Source organism: Syngnathus typhle, unplaced genomic scaffold (genome assembly GCF_033458585.1).
Source record: "Syngnathus typhle isolate RoL2023-S1 ecotype Sweden unplaced genomic scaffold, RoL_Styp_1.0 HiC_scaffold_91, whole genome shotgun sequence".
Taxonomy (NCBI): domain Eukaryota; kingdom Metazoa; phylum Chordata; class Actinopteri; order Syngnathiformes; family Syngnathidae; genus Syngnathus; species Syngnathus typhle.
In genome coordinates this window covers 126457-151047 of record NW_026871997.1, presented here as the reverse complement: position 1 = coordinate 151047, position 24591 = coordinate 126457, and the positions used below count along the sequence as shown (strand labels likewise).

Below are 24591 nucleotides of genomic sequence, written 5' to 3'. Positions count from 1 at the left end.
ATAAAACATAAACCAAACGTTGAAGGTGGTCATTTCTTCATGCGCAGTGATAAACTCGGCACTCTAAAGCACCCGAGAGCGTTTTTTTCCATGCCAACCTAACCAGAGTGACGGGAGCGGCACGATTCAGAAAAAGTGCTCAGCTCGCCGAGAAAATGCGATTTAAGCAATAAAATTAAAAATGCTTATAAAATATAAACCAAACGTTGGAGGTGGTCATTTCTTCATGCGCAGTGATAAACTTGGCACTCTAAAGCACCCGAGAGCGTTTTTTTCCATGCCAACCTAACCAGAGTGACGGGAGCGGCACAATTCAGAAAAAGTGCTCAGCTCGCCGAGAAAATGCGATTTAAGCAATAAAATTAAAAATGCTTATAAAACATAAACCAAACGTTGGAGGTGGTCATTTCTTCATGCGCAGTGATAAACTCGGCACTCTAAAGCACCCGAGAGCGTTTTTTTCCATGCCAACCTAACCAGAGTGACGGGAGCGGCACAATTCAGAAAAAGTGCTCAGCTCGCCGAGAAAATGCGATTTAAGCAATAAAATTAAAAATGCTTATAAAACATAAACCAAACGTTGGAGGTGGTCATTTCTTCATGCGCAGTGATAAACTCGGCACTCTAAAGCACCCGAGAGCGTTTTTTTCCATGCCAACCTAACCAGAGTGACGGGAGCGGCACAATTCAGAAAAAGTGCTCAGCTCGCCGAGAAAATGCGATTTAAGCAATAAAATTAAAAATGCTTATAAAACATAAACCAAACGTTGGAGGTGGTCATTTCTTCATGCGCAGTGATAAACTCGGCACTCTAAAGCACCCGAGAGCGTTTTTTTCCATGCCAACCTAACCAGAGTGACGGGAGCGGCACAATTCAGAAAAAGTGCTCAGCTCGCCGAGAAAATGCGATTTAAGCAATAAAATTAAAAATGCTTATAAAACATAAACCAAACGTTGAAGGTGGTCATTTCTTCATGCGCAGTGATAAACTCGGCACTCTAAAGCACCCGAGAGCGTTTTTTTCCATGCCAACCTAACCAGAGTGACGGGAGCGGCACAATTCAGAAAAAGTGCTCAGCTCGCCGAGAAAATGCGATTTAAGCAATAAAATTAAAAATGCTTATAAAACATAAACCAAACGTTGGAGGTGGTCATTTCTTCATGCGCAGTGATAAACTCGGCACTCTAAAGCACCCGAGAGCGTTTTTTTCCATGCCAACCTAACCAGAGTGACGGGAGCGGCACAATTCAGAAAAAGTGCTCAGCTCGCCGAGAAAATGCGATTTAAGCAATAAAATTAAAAATGCTTATAAAACATAAACCAAACGTTGGCGGTGGTCATTTCTTCATGCGCAGTGATGAACTCGGCACTCTAAAGCACCCGAGAGCGTTTTTTTCCATGCCAACCTAACCAGAGTGACGGGAGCGGCACAATTCAGAAAAAGTGCTCAGCTCGCCGAGAAAATGCGATTTAAGCAATAAAATTAAAAATGCTTATAAAACATAAACCAAACGTTGGAGGTGGTCATTTCTTCATGCGCAGTGATAAACTCGGCACTCTAAAGCACCCGAGAGCGTTTTTTTCCATGCCAACCTAACCAGAGTGACGGGAGCGGCACAATTCAGAAAAAGTGCTCAGCTCGCCGAGAAAATGCGATTTAAGCAATAAAATTAAAAATGCTTATAAAACATAAACCAAACGTTGGAGGTGGTCATTTCTTCATGCGCAGTGATTAACTCGGCACTCTGAAGCACCCGAGAGCGTTTTTTTCCATGCCAACCTAACCAGAGTGATTGGAGCGGCACAATTCAGAAAAAGTGCTCAGCTCGCCGAGAAAATGCGATTTAAGCAATAAAATTAAAAATGCTTATAAAACATAAACCAAACGTTGGAGGTGGTCATTTCTTCATGCGCAGTGATAAACTCGGCACTCTACAGCACCCGAGAGCGTTTTTTTCCATGCCAACCTAACCAGAGTGACGGGAGCGGCACAATTCAGAAAAAGTGCTCAGCTCGCCGAGAAAATGCGATTTAAGCAATAAAATTAAAAATGCTTATAAAACACAAACCAAACGTTGGAGGTGGTCATTTCTTCATGCGCAGTGATAAACTCGGCACTCTGAAGCACCCGAGAGCGTTTTTTTCCATGCCAACCTAACCAGAGTGACGGGAGCGGCACAATTCAGAAAAAGTGCTCAGCTCGCCGAGAAAATGCGATTTAAGCAATAAAATTAAAAATGCTTATAAAACATAAACCAAACGTTGGAGGTGGTCATTTCTTCATGCGCAGTGATAAACTCGGCACTCTAAAGCACCCGAGAGCGTTTTTTTCCATGCCAACCTAACCAGAGTCACGGGAGCGGCACAATTCAGAAAAAGTGCTCAGCTCGCCGAGAAAATGCGATTTAAGCAATAAAATTAAAAATGCTTATAAAACATAAACCAAACGTTGGAGGTGGTCATTTCTTCATGCGCAGTGATAAACTCGGCACTCTACAGCACCCGAGAGCGTTTTTTTCCATGCCAACCTAACCAGAGTGACGGGAGCGGCACAATTCAGAAAAAGTGCTCAGCTCGCCGAGAAAATGCGATTTAAGCAATAAAATTAAAAATGCTTATAAAACACAAACCAAACGTTGGAGGTGGTCATTTCTTCATGCGCAGTGATAAACTCGGCACTCTGAAGCACCCGAGAGCGTTTTTTTCCATGCCAACCTAACCAGAGTGACGGGAGCGGCACAATTCAGAAAAAGTGCTCAGCTCGCCGAGAAAATGCGATTTAAGCAATAAAATTAAAAATGCTTATAAAACATAAACCAAACGTTGGAGGTGGTCATTTCTTCATGCGCAGTGATAAACTAGGCACTCTAAAGCACCCGAGAGCGTTTTTTTCCATGCCAACCTAACCAGAGTGACGGGAGCGGCACAATTCAGAAAAAGTGCTCAGCTCGCCGAGAAAATGCGATTTAAGCAATAAAATTAAAAATGCTTATAAAACATAAACCAAACGTTGGAGGTGGTCATTTTTTCATGTGCAGTGATAAACTCGGCACTCTAAAGCACCCGAGAGCGTTTTTTTCCATGCCAACCTAACCAGAGTGACGGGAGCGGCACAATTCAGAAAAAGTGCTCAGCTCGCCGAGAAAATGCGATTTAAGCAATAAAATTAAAAATGCTTATAAAACATAAACCAAACGTTGGAGGTGGTCATTTCTTCATGCGCAGTGATAAACTCGGCACTCTAAAGCATCCGAGAGCGTTTTTTTCCATGCCAACCTAACCAGAGTGACGGGAGCGGCACAATTCAGAAAAAGTGCTCAGCTCGCCGAGAAAATGCGATTTAAGCAATAAAATTAAAAATGCTTATAAAACATAAACCAAACGTTGGAGGTGGTCATTTCTTCATGCGCAGTGATAAACTCGGCACTCTACAGCACCCGAGAGCGTTTTTTTCCATGCCAACCTAACCAGAGTGACGGGAGCGGCACAATTCAGAAAAAGTGCTCAGCTCGCCGAGAAAATGCGATTTAAGCAATAAAATTAAAAATGCTTATAAAACATAAACCAAACGTTGGAGGTGGTCATTTCTTCATGCGCAGTGATAAACTCGGCACTCTAAAGCACCCGAGAGCGTTTTTTTCCATGCCAACCTAACCAGAGTGACGGGAGCGGCACAATTCAGAAAAAGTGCTCAGCTCGCCGAGAAAATGCGATTTAAGCAATAAAATTAAAAATGCTTATAAAACATAAACCAAACGTTGGAGGTGGTCATTTCTTCATGCGCAGTGATAAACTCGGCACTCTACAGCACCCGAGAGCGTTTTTTTCCATGCCAACCTAACCAGAGTGACGGGAGCGGCACAATTCAGAAAAAGTGCTCAGCTCGCCGAGAAAATGCGATTTAAGCAATAAAATTAAAAATGCTTATAAAACATAAACCAAACGTTGGAGGTGGTCATTTCTTCATGCGCAGTGATAAACTCGGCACTCTAAAGCACCCGAGAGCGTTTTTTTCCATGCCAACCTAACCAGAGTGACGGGAGCGGCACAATTCAGAAAAAGTGCTCAGCTCGCCGAGAAAATGCGATTTAAGCAATACAATTAAAAATGCTTATAAAACATAAACCAAACGTTGGAGGTGGTCATTTCTTCATGCGCAGTGATAAACTCGGCACTCTAAAGCACCCGAGAGCGTTTTTTTCCATGCCAACCTAACCAGAGTGACGGGAGCGGCACAATTCAGAAAAAGTGCTCAGCTCGCCGAGAAAATGCGATTTAAGCAATAAAATTAAAAATGCTTATAAAACATAAACCAAACGTTGGAGGCGGTCATTTCTTCATGCGCAGTGATAAACTCGGCACTCTAAAGCACCCGAGAGCGTTTTTTTCCATGCCAACCTAACCAGAGTGACGGGAGCGGCACAATTCAGAAAAAGTGCTCAGCTCGCCGAGAAAATGCGATTTAAGCAATAAAATTAAAAATCCTTATAAAACATAAACCAAACGTTGGAGGTGGTCATTTCTTCATGCGCAGTGATAAACTCGGCACTCTACAGCACCCGAGAGCGTTTTTTCCCATGCCAACCTAACCAGAGTGACGGGAGCGGCACAATTCAGAAAAAGGGCTCAGCTCGCCGAGAAAATGCGATTTAAGCAATAAAATTAAAAATGCTTATAAAACACAAACCAAACGTTGGAGGTGGTCATTTCTTCATGCGCAGTGATAAACTCGGCACTCTGAAGCACCCGAGAGCGTTTTTTTCCATGCCAACCTAACCAGAGTGACGGGAGCGGCACAATTCAGAAAAAGTGCTCAGCTCGCCGAGAAATTGCGATTTAAGCAATAAAATTAAAAATGCTTATAAAACATAAACCAAACGTTGGAGGTGGTCATTTCTTCATGCGCAGTGATAAACTCGGCACTCTAAAGCACCCGAGAGCGTTTTTTTCCATGCCAACCTAACCAGAGTGACGGGAGCGGCACAATTCAGAAAAAGTGCTCAGCTCGCCGAGAAAATGCGATTTAAGCAATAAAATTAAAAATGCTTATAAAACATAAACCAAACGTTGGAGGTGGTCATTTCTTCATGCGCAGTGATAAACTCGGCACTCTACAGCACCCGATAGCGTTTTTTTCCATGCCAACCTAACCAGAGTGACGGGAGCGGCACAATTCAGAAAAAGTGCTCAGCTCGCCGAGAAAATGCGATTTAAGCAATAAAATTAAAAATGCTTATAAAACATAAACCAAACGTTGAAGGTGGTCATTTCTTCATGCGCAGTGATAAACTCGGCACTCTAAAGCACCCGAGAGCGTTTTTTTCCATGCCAACCTAACCAGAGTGACGGGAGCGGCACGATTCAGAAAAAGTGCTCAGCTCGCCGAGAAAATGCGATTTAAGCAATAAAATTAAAAATGCTTATAAAATATAAACCAAACGTTGGAGGTGGTCATTTCTTCATGCGCAGTGATAAACTTGGCACTCTAAAGCACCCGAGAGCGTTTTTTTCCATGCCAACCTAACCAGAGTGACGGGAGCGGCACAATTCAGAAAAAGTGCTCAGCTCGCCGAGAAAATGCGATTTAAGCAATAAAATTAAAAATGCTTATAAAACATAAACCAAACGTTGGAGGTGGTCATTTCTTCATGCGCAGTGATAAACTCGGCACTCTAAAGCACCCGAGAGCGTTTTTTTCCATGCCAACCTAACCAGAGTGACGGGAGCGGCACAATTCAGAAAAAGTGCTCAGCTCGCCGAGAAAATGCGATTTAAGCAATAAAATTAAAAATGCTTATAAAACATAAACCAAACGTTGGAGGTGGTCATTTCTTCATGCGCAGTGATAAACTCGGCACTCTAAAGCACCCGAGAGCGTTTTTTTCCATGCCAACCTAACCAGAGTGACGGGAGCGGCACAATTCAGAAAAAGTGCTCAGCTCGCCGAGAAAATGCGATTTAAGCAATAAAATTAAAAATGCTTATAAAACATAAACCAAACGTTGGAGGTGGTCATTTCTTCATGCGCAGTGATAAACTCGGCACTCTAAAGCACCCGAGAGCGTTTTTTTCCATGCCAACCTAACCAGAGTGACGGGAGCGGCACAATTCAGAAAAAGTGCTCAGCTCGCCGAGAAAATGCGATTTAAGCAATAAAATTAAAAATGCTTATAAAACATAAACCAAACGTTGAAGGTGGTCATTTCTTCATGCGCAGTGATAAACTCGGCACTCTAAAGCACCCGAGAGCGTTTTTTTCCATGCCAACCTAACCAGAGTGACGGGAGCGGCACAATTCAGAAAAAGTGCTCAGCTCGCCGAGAAAATGCGATTTAAGCAATAAAATTAAAAATGCTTATAAAACATAAACCAAACGTTGGAGGTGGTCATTTCTTCATGCGCAGTGATAAACTCGGCACTCTAAAGCACCCGAGAGCGTTTTTTTCCATGCCAACCTAACCAGAGTGACGGGAGCGGCACAATTCAGAAAAAGTGCTCAGCTCGCCGAGAAAATGCGATTTAAGCAATAAAATTAAAAATGCTTATAAAACATAAACCAAACGTTGGAGGTGGTCATTTCTTCATGCGCAGTGATTAACTCGGCACTCTGAAGCACCCGAGAGCGTTTTTTTCCATGCCAACCTAACCAGAGTGATTGGAGCGGCACAATTCAGAAAAAGTGCTCAGCTCGCCGAGAAAATGCGATTTAAGCAATAAAATTAAAAATGCTTATAAAACATAAACCAAACGTTGGAGGTGGTCATTTCTTCATGCGCAGTGATAAACTCGGCACTCTACAGCACCCGAGAGCGTTTTTTTCCATGCCAACCTAACCAGAGTGACGGGAGCGGCACAATTCAGAAAAAGTGCTCAGCTCGCCGAGAAAATGCGATTTAAGCAATAAAATTAAAAATGCTTATAAAACACAAACCAAACGTTGGAGGTGGTCATTTCTTCATGCGCAGTGATAAACTCGGCACTCTACAGCACCCGAGAGCGTTTTTTTCCATGCCAACCTAACCAGAGTGACGGGAGCGGCACAATTCAGAAAAAGTGCTCAGCTCGCCGAGAAAATGCGATTTAAGCAATAAAATTAAAAATGCTTATAAAACACAAACCAAACGTTGGAGGTGGTCATTTCTTCATGCGCAGTGATAAACTCGGCACTCTGAAGCACCCGAGAGCGTTTTTTTCCATGCCAACCTAACCAGAGTGACGGGAGCGGCACAATTCAGAAAAAGTGCTCAGCTCGCCGAGAAAATGCGATTTAAGAAATAAAATTAAAAATGCTTATAAAACATAAACCAAACGTTGGAGGTGGTCATTTCTTCATGCGCAGTGATAAACTCGGCACTCTAAAGCACCCGAGAGCGTTTTTTTCCATGCCAACCTAACCAGAGTGACAGGAGCGGCACAATTCAGAAAAAGTGCTCAGCTCGCCGAGAAAATGCGATTTAAGCAATAAAATTAAAAACGCTTATAAAACATAAACCAAACGTTGGAGGTGGTCATTTCTTCATGCGCAGTGATAAACTCGGCAATCTAAAGCACCCGAGAGCGTTTTTTTCCATGCCAACCTAACCAGAGTGACGGGAGCGGCACAATTCAGAAAAAGTGCTCAGCTCGCCGAGAAAATGCGATTTAAGCAATAAAATTAAAAATGCTTATAAAACATAAACCAAACGTTGGAGGTGGTCATTTCTTCATGCGCAGTGATAAACTCGGCACTCTAAAGCACCCGAGAGCGTTTTTTTCCATGCCAACCTAACCAGAGTGACCGGAGCGGCACAATTCAGAAAAAGTGCTCAGCTCGCCGAGAAAATGCGATTTAAGCAATAAAATTAAAAATGCTTATAAAACATAAACCAAACGTTGGAGGTGGTCATTTCTTCATGCGCAGTGATAAACTCGGCACTCTAAAGCACCCGAGAGCGTTTTTTTCCATGCCAACCTAACCAGAGTGACGGGAGCGGCACAATTCAGAAAAAGTGCTCAGCTCGCCGAGAAAATGCGATTTAAGCAATAAAATTAAAAATGCTTATAAAACATAAACCAAACGTTGGAGGTGGTCATTTCTTCATGCGCAGTGATAAACTCGGCACTCTAAAGCACCCGAGAGCGTTTTTTTCCATGCCAACCTAACCAGAGTGACGGGAGCGGCACAATTCAGAAAAGTGCTCAGCTCGCCGAGAAAATGCGATTTAAGCAATAAAATTAAAAATGCTTATAAAACATAAACCAAACGTTGGAGGTGGTCATTTCTTCATGCGCAGTGATAAACTCGGCACTCTAAAGCACCCGAGAGCGTTTTTTTCCATGCCAACCTAACCAGAGTGACGGGAGCGGCACAATTCAGAAAAAGTGCTCAGCTCGCCGAGAAAATGCGATTTAAGCAATAAAATTAAAAATGCTTATAAAACATAAACCAAACGTTGGAGGTGGTCATTTCTTCATGCGCAGTGATAAACTCGCCACTCTAAAGCACCCGAGAGCGTTTTTTTTCCATGCCAACCTAACCAGAGTGACGGGAGCGGCACAATTCAGAAAAAGTGCTCAGCTCGCCGAGAAAATGCGATTTAAGCAATAAAATTAAAAATGCTTATAAAACATAAACCAAACGTTGGAGGTGGTCATTTCTTCATGCGCAGTGATAAACTCGGCACTCTAAAGAATCCGAGAGCGTTTTTTTCCATGCCAACCTAACCAGAGTGACGGGAGCGGCACAATTCAGAAAAAGTGCTCAGCTCGCCGAGAAAATGCGTTAAGCAATAAAATTAAAAATGCTTATAAAACATAAACCAAACGTTGGAGGTGGTCATTTCTTCATGCGCAGTGATAAACTCGGCACTCTAAAGAATCCGAGAGCGTTTTTTTCAATGCCAACCTAACCAGAGTGACGGGAGCGGCACAATTCAGAAAAAGTGCTCAGCTCGCCGAGAAAATGCGATTTAAGCAATAAAATTAAAAATGCTTATAAAACATAAACCAAACGTTGGAGGTGGTCATTTCTTCATGCGCAGTGATAAACTCGGCACTCTAAAGCACCCGAGAGCGTTTTTTTCCATGCCAACCTAACCAGAGTGACGGGAGCGGCACAATTCAGAAAAAGTGCTCAGCTCGCCGAGAAAATGCGATTTAAGCAATAAAATTAAAAATGCTTATAAAACATAAACCAAACGTTGGAGGTGGTCATTTCTTCATGCGCAGTGATAAACTCGGCACTCTAAAGCACCCGAGAGCGTTTTTTTCCATGCCAACCTAACCAGAGTGACGGGAGCGGCACAATTCAGAAAAAGTGCTCAGCTCGCCGAGAAAATGCGATTTAAGCAATAAAATTAAAAATGCTTATAAAACATAAACCAAACGTTGGAGGTGGTCATTTCTTCATGCGCAGTGATAAACTCGGCACTCTAAAGCACCCGAGAGCGTTTTTTTCCATGCCAACCTAACCAGAGTGACCGGAGCGGCACAATTCAGAAAAAGTGCTCAGCTCGCCGAGAAAATGCGATTTAAGCAATAAAATTAAAAATGCTTATAAAACATAAACCAAACGTTGGAGGTGGTCATTTCTTCATGCGCAGTGATAAACTCGGCACTCTAAAGCACCCGAGAGCGTTTTTTTCCATGCCAACCTAACCAGAGTGACGGGAGCGGCACAATTCAGAAAAAGTGCTCAGCTCGCCGAGAAAATGCGATTTAAGCAATAAAATTAAAAATGCTTATAAAACATAAACCAAACGTTGGAGGTGGTCATTTCTTCATGCGCAGTGATAAACTCGGCACTCTAAAGCACCCGAGAGCGTTTTTTTCCATGCCAACCTAACCAGAGTGACGGGAGCGGCACAATTCAGAAAAAGTGCTCAGCTCGCCGAGAAAATGCGATTTAAGCAATAAAATTAAAAATGCTTATAAAACATAAACCAAACGTTGGAGGTGGTCATTTCTTCATGCGCAGTGATAAACTCGGCACTCTAAAGCACCCGAGAGCGTTTTTTTCCATGCCAACCTAACCAGAGTGACGGGAGCGGCACAATTCAGAAAAAGTGCTCAGCTCGCCGAGAAAATGCGATTTAAGCAATAAAATTAAAAATGCTTATAAAACATAAACCAAACGTTGGAGGTGGTCATTTCTTCATGCGCAGTGATAAACTCGGCACTCTAAAGCACCCGAGAGCGTTTTTTTTCCATGCCAACCTAACCAGAGTGACGGGAGCGGCACAATTCAGAAAAAGTGCTCAGCTCGCCGAGAAAATGCGATTTAAGCAATAAAATTAAAAATGCTTATAAAACATAAACCAAACGTTGGAGGTGGTCATTTCTTCATGCGCAGTGATAAACTCGGCACTCTAAAGAATCCGAGAGCGTTTTTTTCCATGCCAACCTAACCAGAGTGACGGGAGCGGCACAATTCAGAAAAAGTGCTCAGCTCGCCGAGAAAATGCGTTAAGCAATAAAATTAAAAATGCTTATAAAACATAAACCAAACGTTGGAGGTGGTCATTTCTTCATGCGCAGTGATAAACTCGGCACTCTAAAGAATCCGAGAGCGTTTTTTTCCATGCCAACCTAACCAGAGTGACGGGAGCGGCACAATTCAGAAAAAGTGCTCAGCTCGCCGAGAAAATGCGATTTAAGCAATAAAATTAAAAATGCTTATAAAACATAAACCAAACGTTGGAGGTGGTCATTTCTTCATGCGCAGTGATAAACTCGGCACTCTAAAGCACCCGAGAGCGTTTTTTTCCATGCCAACCTAACCAGAGTGACGGGAGCGGCACAATTCAGAAAAAGTGCTCAGCTCGCCGAGAAAATGCGATTTAAGCAATAAAATTAAAAATGCTTATAAAACATAAACCAAACGTTGGAGGTGGTCATTTCTTCATGCGCAGTGATAAACTCGGCACTCTAAAGCACCCGAGAGCGTTTTTTTCCATGCCAACCTAACCAGAGTGACGGGAGCGGCACAATTCAGAAAAAGTGCTCAGCTCGCCGAGAAAATGCGATTTAAGCAATAAAATTTAAAATGCTTATAAAACATAAACCAAACGTTGGAGGTGGTCATTTCTTCATGCGCAGTGATAAACTCGGCACTCTAAAGCACCCGAGAGCATTTTTTTCCATGCCAACCTAACCAGAGTGACGGGAGCGGCACAATTCAGAAAAAGTGCTCAGCTCGCCGAGAAAATGCGATTTAAGCAATGAAATTAAAAATGCTTATAAAACATAAACCAAACGTTGGAGGTGGTCATTTCTTCATGCGCAGTGATAAACTCGGCACTCTAAAGCACCCGAGAGCGTTTTTTTCCATGCCAACCTAACCAGAGTGACGGGAGCGGCACAATTCAGAAAAAGTGCTCAGCTCGCCGAGAAAATGCGATTTAAGCAATAAAATTAAAAATGCTTATAAAACATAAACCAAACGTTGGAGGTGGTCATTTCTTCAGGCGCAGTGATAAACTCGGCACTCTAAAGCACCCGAGAGCGTTTTTTTCCATGCCAACCTAACCAGAGTGACGGGAGCGGCACAATTCAGAAAAAGTGCTCAGCTCGCCGAGAAAATGCGATTTAAGCAATAAAATTAAAAATGCTTATAAAACATAAACCAAACGTTGGAGGTGGTCATTTCTTCATGCGCAGTGATAAACTCGGCACTCTAAAGCACCCGAGAGCGTTTTTTTCCATGCCAACCTAACCAGAGTGACGGGAGCGGCACAATTCAGAAAAAGTGCTCAGCTCGCCGAGAAAATGCGATTTAAGCAATAAAATTAAAAATGCTTATAAAACATAAACCAAACGTTGGAGGTGGTCATTTCTTCATGCGCAGTGATAAACTCGGCACTCTAAAGCACCCGAGAGCGTTTTTTTCCACCTAACCAGAGTGACGGGAGCGGCACAATTCAGAAAAAGTGCTCAGCTCGCCGAGAAAATGCGATTTAAGCAATAAAATTAAAAATGCTTATAAAACATAAACCAAACGTTGGAGGTGGTCATTTCTTCATGCGCAGTGATAAACCCGGCACTCTAAAGCACCCGAGAGCGTTTTTTTCCATGCCAACCTAACCAGAGTGACGGGAGCGGCACAATTCAGAAAAAGTGCTCAGCTCGCCGAGAAAATGGGATTTAAGCAATAAAATTAAAAATGCTTATAAAACATAAACCAAACGTTGGAGGTGGTAATTTCCTCATGCGCAGTGATAAACTCGGCACTCTAAAGCACCCGAGAGCGTTTTTTTCCATGCCAACCTAACCAGAGTGACGGGACCGGCACAATTCAGAAAAAGTGCTCAGCTCGCCGAGAAAAAACGATTTAAGCAATAAAATTAAAAATGCTTATAAAACATAAACCAAACGTTGGAGGTGGTCATTTCTTCATGCGCAGTGATAAACTCGGAAGCACCCGAGAGCGTTTTTTTCCATGCCAACCTAACCAGAGTGACGGGAGCGGCACAATTCAGAAAAAGTGCTCAGCTCGCCGAGTAAATGCGATTTAAGCAATAAAATTAAAAATGCTTATAAAACATAAACCAAACGTTGGAGGTGGTCATTTCTTCATGCGCAGTGATAAACTCGGCACTCTAAAGCACCCGAGAGCGTTTTTTTCCATGCCAACCTAACCAGAGTGACGGGAGCGGCACAATTCAGAAAAAGTGCTCAGCTCGCCGAGAAAATGCGATTTAAGCAATAAAATTAAAAATGCTTATAAAACATAAACCAAACGTTGGAGGTGGTCATTTCTTCATGCGCAGTGATAAACTCGGCACTCTAAAGCACCCGAGAGCGTTTTTTTCCATGCCAACCTAACCAGAGTGACGGGAGCGGCACAATTCAGAAAAAGTGCTCAGCTCGCCGAGAAAATGCGATTTAAGCAATAAAATTAAAAATGCTTATAAAACATAAACCAAACGTTGGAGGTGGTCATTTCTTCATGCGCAGTGATAAACTCGGCACTCTAAAGCACCCGAGAGCGTTTTTTTCCATGCCAACCTAACCAGAGTGACGGGAGCGGCACAATTCAGAAAAAGTGCTCAGCTCGCCGAGAAAATGCGATTTAAGCAATAAAATTAAAAATGCTTATAAAACATAAACCAAACGTTGGAGGTGGTCATTTCTTCATGCGCAGTGATAAACTCGGCACTCTAAAGCACCCGAGAGCGTTTTTTTCCATGCCAACCTAACCAGAGTGACGGGAGCGGCACAATTCAGAAAAAGTGCTCAGCTCGCCGAGAAAATGCGATTTAAGCAATAAAATTAAAAATGCTTATAAAACATAAACCAAACGTTGGAGGTGGTCATTTCTTCATGCGCAGTGATAAACTCGGCACTCTGAAGCACCCGAGAGCGTTTTTTTCCATGCCAACCTAACCAGAGTGACGGGAGCGGCACAATTCAGAAAAAGTGCTCAGCTCGCCGAGAAAATGCGATTTAAGCAATAAAATTAAAAATGCTTATAAAACATAAACCAAACGTTGGAGGTGGTCATTTCTTCATGCGCAGTGATAAACTCGGCACTCTAAAGCACCCGAGAGCGTTTTTTTCCATGCCAACCTAACCAGAGTGACGGGAGCGGCACAATTCAGAAAAAGTGCTCAGCTCGCCGAGAAAATGCGATTTAAGCAATAAAATTAAAAATGCTTATAAAACATAAACCAAACGTTGGAGGTGGTCATTTCTTCATGCGCAGTGATAAACTCGGCACTCTAAAGCACCCGAGAGCGTTTTTTCCCATGCCAACCTAACCAGAGTGACGGGAGCGGCACAATTCAGAAAAAGTGCTCAGCTCGCCGAGAAAATGCGATTTAAGCAATAAAATTAAAAATGCTTATAAAACATAAACCAAACGTTGGAGGTGGTCATTTCTTCATGCGCAGTGATAAACTCGGCACTCTAAAGCACCCGAGAGCGTTTTTTCCCATGCCAACCTAACCAGAGTGACGGGAGCGGCACAATTCAGAAAAAGTGCTCAGCTCGCCGAGAAAATGCGATTTAAGCAATAAAATTAAAAATGCTTATAAAACGTAAACCAAACGTTGGAGGTGGTCATTTCTTCATGCGCAGTGATAAACTCGGCACTGTAAAGCACCCGAGAGCGTTTTTTTCCATGCCAACCTAACCAGAGTGACGGGAGCGGCACAATTCAGAAAAAGTGCTCAGCTCGCCGAGAAAATGCGATTTAAGCAATAAAATTAAAAATGCTTATAAAACATAAACCAAACGTTGGAGGTGGTCATTTCTTCGTGCGCAGTGATAAACTCGGCACTCTAAAGCACCCGAGAGCGTTTTTTTCCATGCCAACCTAACCAGAGTGACGGGAGCGGCACAATTCAGAAAAAGTGCTCAGCTCGCCGAGAAAATGCGATTTAAGCAATAAAATTAAATATGCTTATAAAACATAAACCAAACGTTGGAGGTGGTCATTTCTTCATGCGCAGTGATAAACTCGGCACTCTAAAGAATCCGAGAGCGTTTTTTTCCATGCCAACCTAACCAGAGTGACGGGAGCGGCACAATTCAGAAAAAGTGCTCAGCTCGCCGAGAAAATGCGATTAAAGCAATAAAATTAAAAATGCTTATAAAACATAAACCAAACGTTGGAGGTGGTCATTTCTTCATGCGCAGTGATAAACTCGGCACTCTAAAGCACCCGAGAACGTTTTTTTCCATGGCAACCTAACCAGAGTGACGGGAGCGGCACAATTCAGAAAAAGTGCTCAGCTCGCCGAGAAAATGCGATTTAAGCATTAAAATTAAAAATGCTTATAAAACATAAACCAAACGTTGGAGGTGGTCATTTCTTCATGCGCAGTGATAAACTCGGCACTCTGAAGCACCCGAGAGCGTTTTTTTCCATGCCAACCTAACCAGAGTGACGGGAGCGGCACAATTCAGAAAAAGTGCTCAGCTCGCCGAGAAAATGCGATTTAAGCAATAAAATTAAAAATGCTTATAAAACATAAACCAAACGTTGGAGGTGGTCATTTCTTCATGCGCAGTGATAAACTCGGCACTCTAAAGCACCCGAGAGCGTTTTTTTCCATGCCAACCTAACCAGAGTGACGGGAGCGGCACAATTCAGAAAAAGTGCTCAGCTCGCCGAGAAAATGCGATTTAAGCAATAAAATTAAAAATGCTTGTAAAACATAAACCAAACGTTGGAGGTGGTCATTTCTTCATGCGCAGTGATAAACTCGGCACTCTAAAGCACCCGAGAGCGTTTTTTTTCCATGCCAACCTAACCAGAGTGACGGGAGCGGCACAATTCAGAAAAAGTGCTCAGCTCGCCGAGAAAATGCGATTTAAGCAATAAAATTAAAAATGCTTATAAAACATAAACCAAACGTTGGAGGTGGTCATTTCTTCATGCGCAGTGATAAACTCGGCACTCTAAAGCACCCGAGAGCGTTTTTTTCCATGCCAACCTAACCAGAGTGACGGGAGCGGCACAATTCAGAAAAAGTGCTCAGCTCGCCGAGAAAATGCGATTTAAGCAATAAAATTAAAAATGCTTATAAAACATAAACCAAACGTTGGAGGTGGTCATTTCTTCATGCGCAGTGATAAACTCGGCACTCTAAAGCACCCGAGAGCGTTTTTTTCCATGCCAACCTAACCAGAGTGACGGGAGCGGCACAATTCAGAAAAAGTGCTCAGCTCGCCGAGAAAATGCGATTTAAGCAATAAAATTAAAAATGCTTATAAAACATAAACCAAACGTTGGAGGTGGTCATTTCTTCATGCGCAGTGATAAACTCGGCACTCTAAAGCACCCGAGAGCGTTTTTTTCCATGCCAACCTAACCAGAGTGACCGGAGCGGCACAATTCAGAAAAAGTGCTCAGCTCGCCGAGAAAATGCGATTTAAGCAATAAAATTAAAAATGCTTATAAAACATAAACCAAACGTTGGAGGTGGTCATTTCTTCATGCGCAGTGATAAACTCGGCACTCTGAAGCACCCGAGAGTGTTTTTTTCCATGCCAACCTAACCAGAGTGACGGGAGCGGCACAATTCAGAAAAAGTGCTCAGCTCGCCGAGAAAATGCGATTTAAGCAATAAAATTAGAAATGCTTATAAAACATAAACCAAACGTTGGAGGTGGTCATTTCTTCATGCGCAGTGATAAACTTGGCACTCTAAAGCACCCGAGAGCGTTTTTTTCCATGCCAACCTAACCAGAGTGACGGGAGCGGCACAATTCAGAAAAAGTGCTCAGCTCGCCGAGAAAATGCGATTTAAGCAATAAAATTAAAAATGCTTATAAAACATAAACCAAACGTTGGAGGTGGTCATTTCTTCATGCGCAGTGATAAACTCGGCACTCTAAAGCACCCGAGAGAGTTTTTTTCCATGCCAACCTAAAGAGTGACGGGAGCGGCACAATTCAGAAAAAGTTCTCAGCTCGCCGAGAAAATGCGATTTAAGCAATAAAATTAAAAATGCTTATAAAACATAAACCAAACGTTGGAGGTGGTCATTTCTTCATGCGCAGTGATAAACTCGGCACTCTAAAGCACCCGAGAGCGTTTTTTTCCATGCCAACCTAACCAGAGTGACGGGAGCGGCACAATTCAGAAAAAGTGCTCAGCTCGCCGAGAAAATGCGATTTAAGCAATAAAATTAAAAATGCTTATAAAACATAAACCAAAGGTTGGAGGTGGTCATTTCTTCATGCCCAGTGATAAAGTCGGCACTCTAAAGCACCCGAGAGCGTTTTTTTCCATGCCAACCTAACCAGAGTGACGGGAGCGGCACAATTCAGAAAAAGTGCTCAGCTCGCCGAGAAAATGCGATTTAAGCAATAAAATTAAAAATTCTTATAAAACATAAACCAAACGTTGGAGGTGGTCATTTCTTCATGCGCAGTGATAAACTCGGCACTCTAAAGCACCCGAGAGCGTTTTTTTCCATGCCAACCTAACCAGAGTGACGGGAGCGGCACAATTCAGAAAAAGTGCTCAGCTCGCCGAGAAAATGCGATTTAAGCAATAAAATTGAAAATGCTTATAAAACATAAACCAAACGTTGGAGGTGGTCATTTCTTCATGCGCAGTGATAAACTCGGCACTCTAAAGCACCCGAGAGCGTTTTTTCCCATGCCAACCTAACCAGAGTGACGGGAGCGGCACAATTCAGAAAAAGTGCTCAGCTCGCCGAGAAAATGCGATTTAAGCAATAAAATTAAAAATGCTTATAAAACATAAACCAAACGTTGGAGGTGGTCATTTCTTCATGCGCAGTGATAAACTCGGCACTCTAAAGCACCCGAGAGCGTTTTTTTCCATGCCAACCTAACCAGAGTGACGGGAGCGGCACAATTCAGAAAAAGTGCTCAGCTCGCCGAGAAAATGCGATTTAAGCAATAAAATTAAAAATGCTTATAAAACATGAACCAAACGTTGGAGGTGGTAATTTCTTCATGCGCAGTGATAAACTCGGCACTCTAAAGCACCCGAGAGCGTTTTTTTCCATGCCAACCTAACCAGAGTGACGGGAGCGGCACAATTCAGAAAAAGTGCTCAGCTCGCCGAGAAAATGCGATTTAAGCAATCAAATTATAAATGCTTATAAAACATAAACCAAACGTTGGAGGTGGTCATTTCTTCATGCGCAGTGATAAACTCGGCACTCTAAAGCACCCGAGAGCGTTTTTTTCGGTGCCAACCTAACCAGAGTGACGGGAGCGGCACAATTCAGAAAAAGTGCTCAGCTCGCCGAGAAAATGCGATTTAAGCAATAAAATTAAAAATGCTTATAAAACATAAACCAAACGTTGGAGGTGGTCATTTCTTCATGCGCAGTGATAAACTCGGCACTCTAAAGCACCCGAGAGCGTTTTTTTCCATGCCAACCTAACCAGAGTGACGGGAGCGGCACAATTCAGAAAAAGTGCTCAGCTCGCCGAGAAAATGCGATTTAAGCAATAAAATTAAAAATGCTTATAAAACATAAACCAAACGTTGGAGGTGGTCATTTCTTCATGCGCAGTGATAAACTCGGCACTCTAAAGCACCCGAGAGCGTTTTTTTCCATGCCAACCTAACCAGAGTGACGGGAGCGGCACAATTCAGAAAAAGTGCTCAGCTCGCCGAGAAAATGCGATTTAAGCAATAAAATTAAAAATGCTTATAAAACATAAACCAAACGTTGGAGGTGGTCATTTCTTCATGCGCAGTGATAAACTCGGCACTCTAAAGCACCCGAGAGCGTTTTTTTCCATGCCAACCTAACCAGAGTGACGGGAGCGGCACAATTCAGAAAAAGTGCTCAGCTCGCCGAGAAAATGCGATTTAAGCAATAAAATTAAAAATGCTTATAAAACATAAACCAAACGTTGGAGGTGGTCATTTCTTCATGCGCAGTGATAAACTCGGCACTCTGAAGCACCCGAGAGCGTTTTTTTCCATGCCAACCTAACCAGAGTGACGGGAGCGGCACAATTCAGAAAAAGTGCTCAGCTCGCCGAGAAAATGCGATTTAAGCAATAAAATTAAAAATGCTTATAAAACATAAACCAAACGTTGGAGGTGGTCATTTCTTCATGCGCAGTGATAAACTCGGCACTCTAAAGCACCCGAGAGCGTTTTTTTCCATGCCAACCTAACCAGAGTGACGGGAGCGGCACAATTCAGAAAAAGTGCTCAGCTCGCCGAGAAAATGCGATTTAAGCAATAAAATTAAAAATGCTTATAAAACATAAACCAAACGTTGGAGGTGGTCATTTCTTCATGCGCAGTGATAAACTCGGCACTCTAAAGCACCCGAGAGCGTTTTTTCCCATGCCAACCTAACCACACAGCAAAAACTGGAGTGTTGAATCAACTCCCACAGAGTCAATTTTAACACTTTTTGCGGGTTTATATAGCTCCACACTTTACAGAGTTAAATTAACACTTTCAAAATAGTTAATTATTTAACACTGTACCTAGAGTTACTTTTTAACTCCCTAGACTGGGTTGAATTAACACTATATCGAGTTACATTAACACTATATCAGAGTTACTTTTTAACTCCCTAGACTGGGTTGAATTAACACTATATCGAGTTACATTAACACTATATCAGAGTTACTTTTTAACTCCCTAGACTGGGTTGAATTAACACTATATCGAGTTACATTAACACTATATCAGAGTTCCTTTTTAACTCCCTAAACTGTGTTAAATTAACACTATATCGAGTTACATTAACACTATATCAGAGTTCCTTTTTAACTCCCTAAACTGTGTTAAATTAACACTATATCGAGTTACATTAACACTATATCAGAGTTCCTTTTTAACTCTCTAAACTGGGTTAAATTAACACTATCGATTTACATTATATCAAAGCTCCTTTTTAACTTCCTAAATTGGGTTAAATTGACACTACATAGTTAAAAAAAAAAAACAGTACAATACAACCATTAAAATGACAATTCCGAGAAAAATGCATTTTCAAAAACACAATTTATTTTAACTTTTCCCCCAATGCAGTCAGTTAAAACATGAGGGTATAATGTACAAACTTCCATCTGCTTACCATTTATTTTAAGAACTTTCCCCCAATGCAGTCATTTAAAACATAATAAACGAGGGTATAATGTACAAACTTTCATCTGCTTTACTATATGAGCTTTGAATATCAAATGGTTTGTGACATTTGAGTTCAGTCATTTTCATGACACACCTCTCTTCAGTTGGTAAAACTTTGAAGGCATGGTGGTGTTCAACAAACATCTCTGTAAATAGCTTTTTTGTCAAAAAATAAACGTCATCTTCAACCAGAAGTACATCATCTATTTGACAAAAGACTGGCATGTCTTCCTCCATGGAACTGCAAACAACAAGTAAACTGACAGCTAAAGAATTTTTTTTTTTTTTTTAAAAAAGAAAAAGAAATACACAGAATGAACGAACAATTGAAGTCCAGTAACATAAAATCAATCGGTCTTTATTAATCACAAGACTATTGAACTGTAATTGCTTATAACAAATTCTATCGAACAAAACTCACTTGGTGCCTCATCAAGTTCACTTGCTGGAGACTCTGCGGCCTGCAGCATTCGGCGCAGCTCAGGTGTTGGGGTGAGCCGCTTGGCCTCTTTGATGACGTTATCTCTGAAGAACGGATCCCATTTCTGGAGCAGCAGGTTGGAAACCTCCTCTTCAAACAGGAGTGTGAAGTCTTGATTCATCTATAAGAAAGCAAATGTACTACTACCACATTCAGCACATTTCAAGGCATTCTAAAAATCCCATTTCATACTTACCAATCCCTATGTATCCAGGAATCTTGGGAAGATGGAGAAGATATCTTGAGTTTTGTCTGAGTCGTGGATGAGTTTTTGGCGATTCTGAAAGGTCTCTCTCATCTTCAGAAAAATTACGGAACTGTCTGTTGTATGGTTGAGCAAGGAGATGGCTTCCTGGTATGCATCCCCATCAAGCTGCTGGTCAACAACAATGGACCTGCGCACATTTGGGCCTCCTGAAAAAAAGCACACAATTCTTTCAAGAAAAAAAACAAGAAACACCCTAGATGAAGTTGTAAGAAAGAAAGAAAAATGAGGGGTACTTAGAGAAAGAAAGACAGTTGCATAGAGAGAGAGATAGAGAGATAGAGAGATAGATAGAGAGATAGATAGAGAGATAGATAGATAGATAGATAGATAGATAGATAGATAGATAGATAGATAGATAGATACATAGATAGATAGATAGATAGATAGATAGATAGATAGATAGATAGATAGATAGATAGATAGATAGATAGATAGATAGATAGATAGATAGATAGATAGATAGATAGATAGATAGATAGATAGATAGATAGATAGATAGATAGATAGATAGATAGATAGATAGATAGATAGATAGATAGATAGATAGACTGACCTCCTCCTGGGGAAAAGCCAGTGGGGCTACTTGTAGATGCATGTCCTCTTCGACTCTTTCTCTGAATCGTTTTCAGACGCCAAGAAATGTATCCGGTGCTGCTTGCAGCATCATAGAAATGTTCCTAAAATGGAAATACATTCAAAATTAATGTGATGTCAACCTCATAAGCTACTGTGAAATTTCAGAATCTAAATGTTACTGTAATGTAGACAAAACATGAAAATTATGTAAACAGACAGTACAATAATAATGACTATACATAGCCTTTCTTGGAGTATGGGTCTTTGAGGGACGGGAACACTGTCACTATCCCAAGAGCGTACTCTTCTCGAACAGCTTTGCTGGGGAGTTGCCTGAGAAAAGATCAAATTAGCATTAATACAAGGGCCAAGTAGTTAACTTGTTAATAAAAAAAGGATAGTACAGACAAATAGAACACACATACCCGTGTTTATCAATCATGTGTGCCACTATTATATTGACCAACTTTCTTCTGGTAGCATCTGTTAGAGTTTTTGTTGTGTGATACTCTTGGAGGACCTCTTCACCACCTGAGCTGGTACCAAGGACATCTTCAATCAACTTTGAAAAAGAAGCAAAAAAACAAATGTGATAAACTGCCTTTCTAGAGTTTAAGGATGACAAATGTTGATTTTAAGAAACCTGTGAGTACTTAGCACAACCTTTCTAGCAGATGCTGCAGTAAGTGGGCCCTCAAGTCTTGGTTTCTTCCTAGGAACCTCATCTAGGAGTATAGTTGATGTACTTGCACATGAACTGAAGCTTGAATCAGAATAATCGGATGGAGAGGACAAGGAGCAATCGGAAAATTCTAAAAAAAAAAAAAAAAAAAAAGAAGAAGGGGGGTGGGGTGTTTATTTGCAGTATACAAAAAGTCATAGAAGATTTTTGATCTAACCAAGCCAACGGCACACCATAGACTCAACTCATTTAATCAATTGATTCTCAGTCTTGATAGGCAATTCAGAAATATTTTCAGAAATTGTTTTAAAGGCATGAATTAGATTAATCAAAAATACATTTGGTATTCATGTTGGATTTATGTCAGTTAAAATGACATTTAAACCATTTAATAAAAGTCAGGCTGAATGTCCCTGTTGTGTAACCACAAAGAATGATATTGAATATTTGATCCACCTTTAAGTGTATTAAATGACTTAATTCTGAAAATATTAAATTGAAATTGTTTACTGTATTTCTGTACTTATAAATTTGCATTAGTGTTTTACACATTGCATTATGTAATTTACCCCTTTACATTTCTCACCGTCATTTGAGAAAACTGATAGAGTCACATTGCCTTGGCTGACAAGGTCACTGAAAATGTCCTCATCAACTTCTGTCCCTGTTGCATCTTTGTACACTAATTTTGCGTCAGGTGGCAGGCAAAATCTCTCGATGACTGGAAAAGACAAGATACATCTGAGTGGACCTTTAAGCTAGCACTGATCTTGCCTCATTTCACATTCAATAATTTAATCCACCACTGTAAACAAATTCAGAGATAATCCCCTGCATAAAATACATTCCCTTTTCAGTCCAAATCTTAAAAGAAAGGGGCGTTGTTCTGCCCTTTATATCAAACCAAGCTTAATTAATAAGTAAAACAAAAACAAACCTTTGTCATGGAACTGCACAAAATCAAAACATCCATCAACCTCATCCAACTTCACATACTTCTGCTGTTGGCAATACCGAACCTGGATCAACATTTTTCTGAGACATGCAACAACAAACAAATGTCAGTAAACACTTAACATGCAAGAAATAATTATTTAACACTCACATAAACGTTGTGTATCATGCAAGAAATTGTTTCATTATTAATTTCACTGCATGTCTAAGATCAAACACATTCAGCAGCTGCTGGGAGGCTGTTAAAACATGCCACAGCAGGCCCAGTGGAAACGCTCTCATTGATGAACGTGGCAGCGACTAGCTGTAGTGACTGCAGCACATGCTACCGTAATTAACATTTACATTTGAGGCAAAACTGATTTATTAAAACATTCCCCTCTGTTAAAAGCTGGTTTTCAGCGACCAAACAAACACAACACAGAACCAGTAAAGTTGACCCTTTTTAGTCTGACTGCCCACTACATTACCTACATTACCCATTAATCAGAGTTATTAACCACACCTGTATGATCAGAGCCTCGGACACTCGTCTCGGTGCAGTGGCACAGGGAGTCTGCCACACAGGCACCCAACTGCAATTGTTTAGGCTAATTATTTCACTCTAGCCGTGGCTCCTACGCAAAGTGCGGGGTTTATTGCATGAATTAACTCCTCACTTCGTGTTGGAGCCAAAGTTCATCCTGTCGGGGCTTATTTCTCCATAACAACCTCTGAACAGTTTATCCCTTACTTATTCTAGAGGGTTATGGTTAGGATTAGGGTTAAGGTTAGATTAATGGACGCAGAAATTAACAAGTGTATGGTCGGAGAAATGGGAAGAGGGAGTATTGGGCAGTCGGACTGATGCCATGCACCCGCCATGAACTTCAAGTTAGCTTGTTAACATGTGCTAACGTTAGCCCCAAACTATATTCGACAGTTAAATATGAAGCCTTGTTTATACAACCTCTCAAGCACGCGTGAGACTTGGTAAAATGCAAAGGATAACATAGGAAACCGTTTTTTTTATTAATGTTTATTTTTTAGCAAGTGGTAACGTTAGTGGTGAAGTTAACATTGCATTAAAAAAAAAATCCAAACGTTCGCTGTCCAGTGCCAACCACAAAAAATGCTTAGCAAAGTTACATAAATATTCTCAGCAGATGTTTAATTCAATGTTATTGTTCCTACAAGTTTGATTTTGTAGCTTACCTCTCGTGTAAAAGTCCAACTCCGCATCCATTCCTGATTCCAGCAGCGAAATAAACGACGGTTGACCACGCCACGCACAGGAGACTATTGATTGATGCACGGGTTCACCCTGCTGAAAGCCCAGGGGCATAACACAAGGGTTTACCTGGACTGAAGCCCAGGGGCATATCAAGCAAGTTAACTCGGCCGAGATGCACTTTACATCTCTACAGAGTTGATTTGCTTAGGTTGGAATAACTCTGTTAAATAACTCCAACACTGAACACCATTTTAATCAGAATGTGTTAAAATGACACTTTGAGAGTTGAAATCAACTCTGACATGTTTAACCCTGAAATTTCAACACTCCAGTTTTTGCTGTGCAGAGTGACGGGAGCGGCACAATTCAGAAAAAGTGCTCAGCTCGCCGAGAAAATGCGATTTAAGCAATAAAATTAAAAATGCTTATAAAACATAAACCAAACGTTGGAGGTGGTCATTTCTTCATGCGCAGTGATAAACTCGGCACTCTAAAGCACCCGAGAGCGTTTTTTCCCATGCCAACCTAACCAGAGTGACGGGAGCGGCACAATTCAGAAAAAGTGCTCAGCTCGCCGAGAAAATGCGATTTAAGCAATAAAATTAAAAATGCTTATAAAACGTAAACCAAACGTTGGAGGTGGTCATTTCTTCATGCGCAGTGATAAACTCGGCACTGTAAAGCACCCGAGAGCGTTTTTTTCCATGCCAACCTAACCAGAGTGACGGGAGCGGCACAATTCAGAAAAAGTGCTCAGCTCGCCGAGAAAATGCGATTTAAGCAATAAAATTAAAAATGCTTATAAAACATAAACCAAACGTTGGAGGTGGTCATTTCTTCGTGCGCAGT

The 24591-nt window shown here is 41.5% G+C and overlaps 1 protein-coding gene across 3 annotated transcripts; it reads right to left on the bottom strand.

Moving 5' to 3' along the window:
• Nucleotides 1–20244: 20244 nt before the first annotated feature.
• LOC133148447 (uncharacterized) lies at nucleotides 20245–23858 on the bottom strand. 3 transcript variants are annotated; one of them, XM_061271496.1, is made up of 8 exons: nucleotides 23724–23858; nucleotides 22513–22610; nucleotides 22162–22296; nucleotides 21557–21705; nucleotides 21319–21455; nucleotides 21133–21226; nucleotides 20871–20994; nucleotides 20245–20463 (listed from the first exon to the last, which is right to left on the bottom strand). In XM_061271496.1, exons 2-8 carry the CDS (start codon nucleotides 22604–22606, stop codon nucleotides 20252–20254), a joined length of 945 nt encoding a protein of 314 aa, XP_061127480.1. In that variant the 5' UTR covers nucleotides 22607–22610; nucleotides 23724–23858; the 3' UTR covers nucleotides 20245–20251. The 3 variants fall into 3 exon arrangements, with proteins under 3 accessions (XP_061127480.1, XP_061127481.1, XP_061127482.1); XM_061271497.1 differs by lacking the exon at nucleotides 22513–22610 and having other exon boundaries at nucleotides 23724–23851; XM_061271498.1 differs by lacking the exons at nucleotides 22162–22296; nucleotides 22513–22610 and having other exon boundaries at nucleotides 23724–23845.
• Between the last annotated feature and the right edge of the window lie 733 nt (nucleotides 23859–24591).

Excerpts from the sequence above, each read along its gene's own strand:
- LOC133148447 (XM_061271496.1), bottom strand. The coding sequence starts at position 22,606 with ATGTTGATCCAGGTTCGGTATTGCCAACAGCAGAAGTATGTGAAGTTG. Across the intron at positions 21,456-21,556 it reads CTGCAGCATCTGCTAGAAAG|TTGATTGAAGATGTCCTTGG; the intron begins GTTGTGCTAAGT and ends TCTTTTTCAAAG. Across the intron at positions 20,464-20,870 it reads TGGCTTTTCCCCAGGAGGAG|GAGGCCCAAATGTGCGCAGG; the intron begins GTCAGTCTATCT and ends GCTTTTTTTCAG.